General features: G+C 36.1%; 1 protein-coding gene across 1 annotated transcript in view; it reads left to right on the top strand.

The window, feature by feature from the left end:
• Positions 1 to 12574, top strand: part of USH2A (usherin) — a 783103-nt gene that overhangs the window by 403717 nt on the left and 366812 nt on the right. The window contains exons 32-34 of the mRNA XM_082362477.1: positions 1385 to 1544; positions 2176 to 2347; positions 7817 to 7964. Of these exons, the coding sequence (XP_082218603.1) occupies positions 1385 to 1544; positions 2176 to 2347; positions 7817 to 7964 (480 nt within the window). The remainder of the gene's footprint in view (positions 1 to 1384; positions 1545 to 2175; positions 2348 to 7816; positions 7965 to 12574) is intronic.

Here is a 12574-nt window from a genome sequence, read left to right as displayed (position 1 = left end):
ATAATCGCCTTTTGTTCTAGAGTAACTATATTTAGTGTAAAAAATGTTTTTGCCTTTCTTCTGATGGCCTACATGTTTAACCAATTGATTATACTTTGCGTGAAAATCAAAGTGTTCTCTTCCCAGTTTACTTTTGCTGTCAGTGCAACGCAGTATCTATTTCCCTGAACTAGGCTGCATTTCATTCATCTTTTAAACATGAAATTGTAATGGTTCAAGGTTAATGATCTTTAAAGAAGATGTGTTGCTTACATTGTAACTACCTTATTTCAAAAGTATTCCAGAAAATAATGATTATTTCTAGTAGTATAAAAATGTGACTGAGGTTTAAATCTTGGTAAAGTTGACTGAACTTTGCTTAGATTCATTCAACAAACTAATTATTGTGTACCTTTATAAAAGAAATGTTTGGGGTATTTTAGAATTAAATTAGTAAATTACAGATTAGTTTCTTTTCATACAAGGGAATATGGTATCCATTAGAGAGGCAGATAAGTATAAAGTACCAGGGAAGTTCAGGGGAGGGAGAGATTATTTCTGGCTAGGGTACTAGCCCACTCTCTTGATCAACTATACCTCACTCAACTATATCTAGATCATCTCATTCATTAATTCTTTCTTCATTTATTCAAACATATATTCAAACCTACAATGCGCCAGGCATTGTGCTAGATATTGAGGATGCAAAATGAATATAGCACCATTGCTCCCTTTACAGTGTCCAGTCTGATGGATCAGATAGTCATGGAAACAAATCATTATGACACAGTGTTGTAAGCACTATGCCAAATGCATGTGCAAAAACCCTGGGAGACAAAGGAGAGGATGACAGCTCCACCTTGTGCCAGGGGTCACGGCCCAGTGCGTTTGGGAAATCTTAAGAAAGAAATTGTCATTTGCACTGAGCCTGGACAACTTGAAGGTCAAATAATATGTAGTTGGTCAGGTGGACAGGAGAAGAAAAAAATTCAACAAAAGGAATTACAAGAGCAAAGTCACTGTTACAAGCTATCTATTTGCATTTCAAAAGCCAGACCTGTTGTCTTCAAATATGTCTTTAAAATAATTTAAATGTCTCATTTATTTTTTAACAGAGCCCTTGAACGAACTCTAAACTCAGAAAATGATTTACCCGGTCACAGACAATCAAGAAGACAGTCAAATTTGTTAAAAGAAAAAGTTTGACTGACACTTCTCTATTTACAACTGACCATAGTATATTTAAAGGATAAAACAGCCTATATTTTATTGCTATTGATTTGTATGTCTATTGATTCTTATTTTAAACTTAAAAGTTCTAAGAAGTAGGAAAGTAGAGAATAAGTGAGATCTTCTGAATCAAAATTATGATGGTAAATAAATTCTTGTTTCCTCCACCCCCTAGATTTAGCGGCCTTTACGCCCCACCAGTTTCTACTCAGTGCTTGCACACATGTGGGATGTACAAACAGTTCCCTGGTCATACTGTACACGGCACAGCTGCCACCAGACCATGTGGATCCCCCAGTTCTGACCGTCCTGGATTCTAGAACTATATCCGTACAGTAAGTAGAAATGTTGTCACTGTCACACACTGGTTCATGCAAGAATCCCAGTGAGTTCAATCAAAGGAAGGGTTTGTGACATAAAATTAATTTTATTGTGATTAAATGCATAGAAGTGATTAGTTCAGTGGTTCTGGGAACCTTTGATTATCACTTGCCAACTTAATTTCCATTTTGTCTTTATGCAATCAGGCTGAGCTACACATGTATGCAGATTCTGTGCAAACTTCAATAAGGGAAAAACTGACCACTTACTTACCTTGGGCTTTTTATATGTGAGGCATTATTTGCAATGATTTGGAATTAGAGAGCACAATTATATTTCTTCTTTTTGATTATAAACTAAGACGGTCTTGTTCCCCAGCATTTGAAGTCAGAAAGAAGCTTTCACATATTGGCACGTTCAGATTATTTTTGATATTACTGATCCATTTCCTAATACGTGAGGTACAAGGTATATTGCAGTACTGAATTAAAACTCAATAGACCTCTCTTCCCAATAGTTAATACTTGTTTACATTTATCGCTCTTGGTCTCGGTTTTCTCTCATATGTGTCCTTTAAAAATCCTGCACATTTCAGATTGGACTTGAATGTATGATTATAATAATGCTATATTTTTTCATTCCCAGGTGGAAACAACCAAGAAAAGTAAACGGAATTCTGGAGCGCTATATACTATATATTTCAAATCACACGCATGATTTTACAATTTGGGATGTCGTCTATAACAGTACAGAACTTTTTCAGGATCATGTGCTACAGTACCTTTTCCCTGGTAATAAATACTTCATCAAGCTGGGAGTAAGTTCACTTTACTTTTATCAGTTTCTCTGTCCCCATCACTCCCCTTGCTTCTTTCTTTGTCTCATCTTCTCTCCATGCCTCACTTAAAAAAAAAATGCAAAATTCTCTTGTATTGCTATTTACACTGAAAACTCACTTCAAATACAAAGTGAAAATTCTGCTGATCTAATACCTACATATTTATTTTATATTATGCAAAACAATAGAATAACCATCTGAATCAGTAGATTTTTCCAAATCTAATTTGGGATTATCAGAAATTATTTCTTTTTTGTTATTTGTAGAATGTCATAAATGTTGAGGGCTTTTTAGAAAATGCTTGGATTAATAAGGTTATTTCCCCATGGGGCTTGTATTCATTTGAAAAGCAATGTGCAGTATGAAAATGTAGGTCTTATATTTTTAAATGAAGGTTTAAATGACCCCCAAATATTCTTGATTATTATTATATTCTGGTTTACATTACACTTCTGTCTCGAAAGAACAGTCACTTAATAAAACCCTAGAATCAACACAGTTTAGACAGGCGATAGCATTTTTTAATGCAAAATAACACTTTTACACAAAGGTCTTTTAAAAGACCTTGATATTACTGTGGAATTTATACTCAGTAGTTCCTTTTGTTTTTTGATGAAATATAATCTTTTTTAAGTTTAATAGCACATCTGAAAATAACTGAATATAAACATGAGATTGTCCCTATTTGTTTTAAACACACGCTTCATTTTATAGCAATACCTATATAAGGACATTTGCTTTGATAAATGCCATAGAAAATATTCTGCTCTTGATTATGAATAAATTTACATTTATGTAGACACTGTGTATGCATTCATTTCACTTAACACACTCTTGAATGCTCTAAATATTATACCACAAGGAAATAAACTACATTCAACTGTTGCTGTCTGACCTGACACCATAAAACAAGGGCAATCAGACAATGTTAAAAATCCTGTTCAGAACTGGCTTCATGTGCCTAGGTGTTCAGCACGCAGATGGGTTTCTGAATCAGCGAGTGGATTACTTAGCTTTATTACGCAAGATATAAGAAGTGTATTAACTTGATTTTCAAAAGCTAATACAGAAATCCACACTATTTTCAGAACAGTGGTGATATCAAAATAAGAAAAGTCCCTATGGTTTAGAAGCAACTAAAATTAAACAGAAATTGTGTTGCCCTTGGTTTTGATTAGAAGGAAACAAAGGATAGGAAACAAATCTCTACTTCCAAGGCAATTTTTAGGATATTCTGAGCAGTCAATGAAAATCCACCTGAATCTCCTATGTCTTATAAATCTGTAATACCTTGAAAAATAAATACCACTAGATTGGGAGTCTGCTCTCTTGAGTTTTAATTCAGATTTTGCCACTAACTGAATGACCTAAGACAAATTCTCTTAATTGCACTGAGTCTTAGGTTCTTCAAGCCTAAAAGTAAGACTTTGAATTAAATGATTTTTAATGTCTCTTTGAGCCCTAAAATTCTATGATGCTAAAAAGGTGACCCCAAATAATATTTTGTGAAGTCAAATGAGACCTGTCAGCCACTGAATGATGTTGGTGCAAGATGTCATAAAGACGTGGAAGTCTTTGCCCTCTTTTTTTTTTTTTTAAAGATTTATTGATTGATTGATTGCTATGTTGGGTCTTCGTTTCTGTGCTAGGGCTTTCTCTAGTTGCGGCAAGCGGGGGCCACTCTTCATCGCGGTGCGCGGGCCTCTCACTATCGTGGCCTCTCTTGTTGTGGAGCACAGGCTCCAGACGCGCAGGCTCAGTAATTGTGGCTCACGGGCCTAGTTGCTCCGCGGCATATGGGATCCCCCCAGACCAGGGCTCGAACCCGTGTCCCCTGCATTAGCAGGCAGATTCTCAACCACTGCACCACCAGGGAAACCCCTGCCCTAACTCTTGTTAGGGAAGTAAATTTGCTCGTATTATTTTTGATTTCACTGTATTTGTTGGGGCAGAAAATACACTGATACATCTTCAGGAAGTATTCAACTAAAAGACTTTTTACTTTAACTCTGTTAACCCATAAATTTAATGAACCAGAACATTTTAGGTTCATCTTGGTTAATTGAGGAACTCGTGTATATTTACAGTTTCAACATAATAACTGGCTTTCAAGGTCATGAGATTAATAGGTGGAGATCAGGTTCTCAGCCAAGTGGAGTTGCCTCTTAGCATGCTGACTAAGTGCTAGGAAACAAAACATACAGAAAACAAAGCATTTAGGCAGGCATTAGAGAAAAATACATGGGGATTCCATATGATTTACTATGATTTACTCCAGACTGGAGCAGGTATGTTACTTCATGTGGTTTCGTGTAATTTCCCCTGTTGACTGGATTAGAAACTCCTAAAGGGTAGAGACTGCATATATCGGCAGAGTTAAACAAGGTGTCTGGAAACTGGAAGCTCACAAACAGTTCTTGAAAGAATGAATGAATGAGTGAACACTGAGTACATTTATTTCATAAAGAATCTGAGACTTCTGATGTGAATCAAATAACTTGCTGTAAAATGTCAGAGTTAGAGACTGTGTGGTTCAAAATACAAGCTCTTTCTCCTAGAAGAAACAGTATAATATTTTGTTCCACTCAACAAATGGTATTGCAAAGTGTGGTAGCTCCTGGTAAAGATAATAAGCCAGCAATTAAATAAGGAAGATTGTAAGACAGGTATCGAGATATATATGGTTTGATAATATTCATATTACTGCTAGACATTTGCCTCTTGATGAATGTTAAGTATATTTCCTGGAAAGATTCTTGGGAATGATGAGCTTTAAGTTTTCTAAAGATCATTTCTAGTTAACATGGCCTTGTTGCGTTCTTAACATCATCAGACGCTACTTATCTGAAAACAATCTGTTAGAAAAGAGAATGCTAGTTTTAGATGTTCTTAATAGTCATGATTTCAAAAATAATTGATACGCTTTTATTAGTTATGCATTTTACTGTACCAAAATTGAATCTCCTATTCGGACCAGTTACTCATCGCTTCAGGGTGGTAGTATGACTTCTCAGTTTAAAACAATATATTTGTAATTGATAAAAGCTATAACCAGAAGCAACTTTAAGAACATTTATTTCCTTATTGAAGGAACTAAGATGCTCACCCCACTCACCTAGCACCTCTAAATGCATACAAAAAGAACGTGGGAATAAAAAGATGAAAATAAAATATCTTGCAAGTAATTCTGTTGTTTCAGCAACGCCTTTGTAAATTTGGGTTCATTTATAAGAAGAATTCTCTCATAAACTCCTTGGATCCTTAAGAGGCTTTTTATCAAGTTGCTAGTTTATGGGTCTTCCATGACACAGCCCAACGAACAGTCCTTCCAAACCAGAGGATGTCTTCATTTATTCCAGAATTCCCCATCCCATAAAATTCTCAAAACGAAGTAAATTTTAATTCACACTCTGTTTTAAAAAATACATAGTGAAATGTCACATAGTACATACAGTATTTCTCTGGGAGAGATGGCGGGGGGAATTCTTAGGCCACAAATAAGAAAAACAGTAGTGACAAAGAGACTATCAGAATTACATCCCAGTGTGGTTTGAGTTTCAGCATAACATACTGCAACATTTTTCCCCTCCTAAGGAAAAAAAAGTATAGGAAATGCCAGTGGATGGATTTATCTGTCTCTAAGGACTGGAAAGTATGCTCCTTTGAGCGTTTTCCTTCGATAATTCAGCTGTCTCATACAGCCTCTTTTCCTGCCACGTTTTCTGGTGGACATTTTTAGCACGTTGGAAATTTTTTTTTTTTTAATTCTTCTGTTTTAACGTTCAGGTAGTTATTTCTTGGGCTAATAGCGACATGTCCTAGGGCTTCGAATCAGGAGCTCAATTGATTTCTCCTTATTTGCCAAGATTCTGTTCTCAGGAGGAGCATGGTTTATCTCTTACAGAGATATGCACATGCCACAGCTGAGCATTAGAGGAAACCCGCAGAGGTTAATTAGGTCCCCAATCTTAATGCAGTTTCATGCCCAGGCCACAGTTTAGCCCGTCTGAAACTTGCTTACGCTGAGAAATTATCCTGAAGACATGAGTTACTGTTGTCTTCTTACAATAAGAGGTAAAATTGATCTCCGAGTCTACTGACCATTTATTGTTACTTACACTTAGAGTGAAGAATTTGCAGCTATTTTGCAGCAACTTTACAAGTAGTATACTTCAGTATAAAAAAATACCTTTAAAATCAGTCAGCTTTCTTCTATCTTTAGGAAAAAGAATACTAACTGCTTTAAGTATCAAAAGGTCATTCCTTCAGTATCAAACTGGAAAGCTTGGTACAGGCCCGAAAAAATAGAGAGGTCGTTCGGTTTTTTACTGTTAGTCATATCTACCTTCCATGAAAATGAACTGAATAACTGCCTGCTTTTTACATTGTCTTATGATTTCGCTTCATTTTCTTAATGCTAGTGGTAAAATTTAGTGCTTTTTGAAAGATTTTTACATTTTGTTGTGTAAATTACAGTTGTAACTTAAAGAGGTACTGAACAAAGCTTTAGCATAGTTTTCAAATAGCTGAGTTATATAAAGACATAATTGCTAATATTTACTAGCAGACATAGGCTGGAAAAACTGTGTGTATGTCTCAATTTCCTGGAGAAATGCTTATCTCATATGTTAGGAAGGGATGATATTTTCCTCATATACTGAAACATTTATTTGGAATTGTTGGCAGTTTATGATGAAAATGTACACAGAAGTTTCTGAATATCCTTAATATCCATGAATCCATGTCTGGAATTAGTAGTACCTCCCTCCTTTGGGAATTTGGGGGTTCTGTGAGCATTTTAAGTTTGTTGGCCATGTAATGAAGCTCAGGTCCTCCGGCATGTAAGTAAATGACTTGACCCTTAAAGCCAATAAACATTCACTCAACAACTGCTTTGTTGTCAATTTATGAGAAATATTGTTTTATCCCATTTCACATTGTGTTCTACTTTAAACGTACTGCTCACGCTACAGTAAGTAGAAAGCAATTATATTTTCTGTGCTTTTTTTTTTTTTTTCTAGAAATCACTTGTTTTGTCCTGAAGTAGTCTTCAATCTCTAGTACTTTTCTCATATGGTGTACACATATGTGTGTATGTGTTTAATTCATTCTAAGAACCTTTGTGTGAGGATAATTTCATCGTGGCTATTCACACAGTCAATATATGCCCCATCTCTAGGCTCTAACTTAGGATGTATTCATAATCCATACATTCTTTCATTCTGGGTTATTGCTTGATTGTTGGAGATGGATGTCTTGTGTCCTAAAAAGCAAACTAATTAAACGTCAAACCTCAGCAATGAAACAAATTTATTTGGGGGGTGGGAGGTTAAAGAGAGCATTATTTTAAAGGATCTGGAACTCTTTATGGTGAACTCTCTTTCTTCAATGCTCATCTAAACTTTGGGGCCCCAAAGTGAAATGTGCTCTTTTTGTCTCTCTGTTCAGGCTTGCACTGGGGGTGGATGTACAGTGAGTGAGGCCAGCCAGGCCCTGACTGAGGAGAGGGCCCCCGAAGGCGTGCCAGCCCCCAAAGTGCACCCAGACTCACCTCACTCCTTTAACATCTCCTGGACTGAGCCTGAATATCCAAACGGTAAGTGAACTCTTTTAGCCTCAAGTTAAAAAGATGATTAGCAAAGGTAAATTAATATTCTAAATGGCAGCTTATATGTGGTCCTTAATTTTTAATGATCATTTTAGCACATAAAATACCTGAGATAGTATCATTGTCTGTAGTTTAGGAGATTGTGGTTTTTAGGTTAACATACAATTTTGGTGGCTCAAAAGTGCTCCCTTTTGATAGTTCTTATGTACTGCATCTTATGGTTTAATATGTTCTGGGAGAGGTGAAGAGAACAAACCAGGATTCCCAAAGAACGGCCTTGTGAGAGTGACATTATATTTTCAATGACTTTTTGTTTTTGACTGTTATTCATTCTTTCTTAGAGAAGTAGGGAGATAGAAACTTCATGCACATACTGTATTTCAAACTGCTTTTGCTTTAATAAGTTTATCTTAAAAGGGACCATTTGGAACTCTGTATTTTTAATATGTTATTTATAAATATTTCAGCATGCACACATTAAATATATATACATTTATTCTTGTTTAACTTGAAATGGATTATATATATTTCTAAGTGATATGTGTATATATCACATATATATGTGTATATATACACATATATATATATGTCTTTGAATAGTTTAGAGAGTTAGGTTAGCCAGTTAAAGTTTGCTAAAATAAAATCTTATAAAGAATTTGTAGTAACTTGGGATTGAAATTGCTTTATTCATTTACTGGAAATATCTTTAAGTTCCATATAACATAGTGTCATTTTTCCACACTGATCAAGCTTACATAACATCAAATTTTGTTCCTCTTTAAGACAAATATCAAGAAGACTTTTAATATCATAGAAACTCTTTTAGGTAACTCATTACTGAAAATTGAAATGGCCTCTTTTAGCATAGCCAGAAGGAATGAAAGAAAGAGAATTACAATTTTATTAGTTTGTCTTATGTTTACTATGATATTAATTACCCCAGTCATCTCATTTTAATTAAACTTTTGGCAAATGCATGAGATATATTTGAGGTAAGGGAGAGAGATCTAATAATTACAGTGAGTGATTATCTCTGCTATTGAAGTTATCCCTGAACTATTACAAATTTCCTAGTAAAAAATAAATGGATAGCTATTTGATACTTAAACAGTCAACAATCTTGTCATACTTTGTGCTCCACAAAGAAACCTAGTTTGTTAGGTGGCAATGAAAATGAGAATGATTTATTCCAGTTGGATTGCTCTTAACCGCTGTTACATGATTTGTTTAGTAGACATTTCCCTTCATCCTAATCAGTAGTTGTAACTATAACTGCCCCCAGAATCCTAGGTTGACTAGAGAGATACTTCTGACATTTCGAAGAATCTTTGTGTATTATGTGTTATATATTTACAAGCAGCTTTAAAATATATTCATTGAACCATAAGAATTTGGGAGATTTAGAAGACTGGTGTTAACACGTTCATTTATTCTAAAGTCTTGTGTTCAATCACATCAGAGTTTTCAGAATTTTTACTGTGGGGCAATGGTTAGACATTTTTTAAGTGATAGTTTGATTTAAAAAAAAATTTCTTTTCTTCATTACTTCTCTCTGCACTTTCCTCAGATTTTCCAGTGTTTAGTTTCTATCCTCCATTGTCTACAGGAGGATCTGATCGTTGGATGTTTATCTTGTCACTTCATCTGTTTTCAAAGCTCCCACACTTCCCTCTGAAAACCCAAAGAATAAAGTCCAGATTCTTTAGTCAGGCATTCAGATCAGCCCCAACCTGTGACTCAATCTGTGTTGACATAGCCTTGTAACACACTTTCCTTTTTAGCCTCCTGAAATACTTATGCCTTGGTGCAGGGTTGAAAAACATGGGTATGGAGTCAAATAGGCCTAGAGTAAGATCTTATCTCTGACGAGCAATAGCTGTGTTACTCTGGAAAATTTACTAAATGCCATGAACCCCAGTTTCCTTGGATTATAGAATGGGAGTTAACGATCCCTACCATCTCTCCAAATCTAACTCATTCCTCAGCACTAAATATGAAGCCTCTTATTTTATGAAATCATGTCAGTCTTTCTTGAGTGTAAATCAAGCTTCCTCTCTTCTCTTGACCATATATCCTCTTCCTATGCCTTCATCATGACACGTACTTCATTCATCCTTGGCCCAAATTTATTTGGGTACATGTCAAACATGCCCACCTGATGATAAGGACCACAAATTATTTATTTCTCTTTTCCTTCATGGAGCCTAGCACAGTGGAGTACTTTCTGCTGATACCTAATAATACTTAATTTATTTAGTTGTGTCTTGTGAAAATTTCATTCAGTCAGTAGCGTATATATTGTAGAGTCCTGACTCTTTAATGATACCAACAGAGAGGATAGAAGTAGTTACAGGCCAGATCCTGGGATATTTTTGTTTGACATGTATTTGTTTCTGAAATATATTTGTTCAGCTGTGTGGGGTCTGGGACTAGGTGGGTTTTTTTTGGAGTTTGGATTTTGCATTTGACTTAAAAATTTTTAATTTTCTCTTCTTGAGTATGCCTAGTTCGAATTTAATGGAACTAGGCCCATACTACAGTACAGCTGCACCGTGGTTGCTTTCTAATTTCTGAATATGCTGCGGAAGAGTAATACAACTGGAAAATAAGATAGGTTTCAGCCTTATGTTACTACAGATACCCTTTCAAATGATTTTAAATTGTGTTTCTCAAACATATCTGATTATTAGAACCATCTTGGGGACACTGATTAAAGGAGTAGATTCTAGTGCTCCAACAAAAGACCTGAATAATCATAATATCCCGTTGACTTGGTTACCATCAAAATACTGAGGAGTATTGGGGGATTTCCCTGGCGATCCAGTGGTTAAGACTCCACGCTTCCACTACAGGGGGCACAGGTTCGATCCCTGATCAGGGAAGTAAGATCCTGCATGCCGGGTGGCGAGACCAATAAATAAATAAATAAATAAATTTATTTAATTTTTTTTTTTTTTTAATGCTGAAAGAGTATTAAATACACCCTCTGGGGGAGTCCTCCCTCCTTAGCATCTCTTCAGGAGATCCCCACATGGATTTCTATTATATTTTAAACTCAACATATCCAAGTTGTTTCTCCTGATGCTCTCTTCCTCTCTACCTGCCCTTTCTCCTGTGTTTCCCCTCTCCCTGATTAGCACCACCCAGTAGTACCACCAGAAACCTGGGAGGCACTCTTGAGTTCAGTTCTTGCTCACCCCTGATTTTTCATTAACTGTACTCCTCTAATGAAGGCCCGTAGTATTTCTCACCCAGATTACTTCAGGAGCCTCCTCATGGCCTACAAAAATTGAATGTGTTCATTCAAAATATACTTTTGATGACCCACTAGGTGCCATCATTCTGATGATACCAAGATGAATTTGCCCAATCCTTGATCTTAAGAGGACCAGAGAGTTCCTTAGGAGAAACATCCATGTAAACAAATAATAATGAGGTAGGGATGTGTACAAGGTGCCAAGTGTATGGAGAAGAAGCAACCTGAGGATGTGGGAATGTCTTCCCTCTGGGTCTTTATTAAGATCTAGCAGGTCCAGAGGTATTTACACATTTAGACTGTCGTATTCTGTAAGGGGTACTGATTGTCTGGTTTTGTGCGCTCTAGGCTCCAAAATCTTGACTCTGTTAGTCAGCTATATACATAAAGGATTATTTCATTAGGACTTTATAAACATGAAAAAAAATTTTGAGAAACAGTAAACCCACTTTCTATAAGAAGTATTTCCAAATGCATACCTATATGTGACAAAATATGAAAGGTATAAAAGGTTCATATATAAATATCCACTTGTTGCCTATCAAGCAATTGGTAACCTTTAGCCAGCATGGCATAAGAAGCAGACTCTCTGCTTTATAACTGATTCGGATTTAAACTACCAGCTCCTACTCATTAAAGTCGGGATAATCTTTTTTTTTTTAATTTTTTAAAAAATTTATTTTTGGCTGCATTGGGTCTTCGTGGCTGCGTGTGGGCTTTCTCTAGTTGTGGCAAACGGGGGCTACTCTTCATTGCGATGCGCAGGCTTCTCATTGCAGTGGCTTCTCTTGTTGCAGAGTCTGGGGATAATCTTTACCCAGGGGCGAGGAGAATGGCCTCTTGCTGTCCGATTCCTCTCTTTCCTTTGTTTCCCAACCTGCTCCTGCTCCACAGCTTGTGCCGGGTAGCTTGTTCTTTGCTTCAGGACATGCTTCACATGCTCAGAGAATTTTTCCTGTTCTAGCCTCTTTTGTTCAATGCTGTACCAGCAGCTCTAGTGCCTGACACATAATTGGTGCTCAATTAAAAAATATGTTGATTATCACTGTCAGAAAAAAAAAAAAAAAAAAAACACAGAAAATAACAAGTGCTGGAGAGGACGTAGAGAAATTAGAATCCCTGTGCGTCATTGGTGGGAATGCAAAATGGTGCAGCTGTTATGGGAAACAGTATGGAAAAATCTTCAAAACATTACAAATAGAATTACTGTATGATCCAACAATCCCACTTCTGAGTATTTATCCAGAAGAACTGAAAACAGGATCTTGAAGAGATATTTGTGCACCCATGTTCATTGCAGAGTTATTCACAATAATCAAGAGATGGAAGCAACCCAAATGTC

The sequence above is a fragment of the Balaenoptera borealis genome, assembly GCF_965194805.1.
Source record: "Balaenoptera borealis genome assembly, chromosome: 1".
NCBI lineage: Eukaryota > Metazoa > Chordata > Mammalia > Artiodactyla > Balaenopteridae > Balaenoptera > Balaenoptera borealis.
Note: the sequence above shows the minus strand (reverse complement) of the source record. Positions and strands in the feature narration are given on the sequence as shown.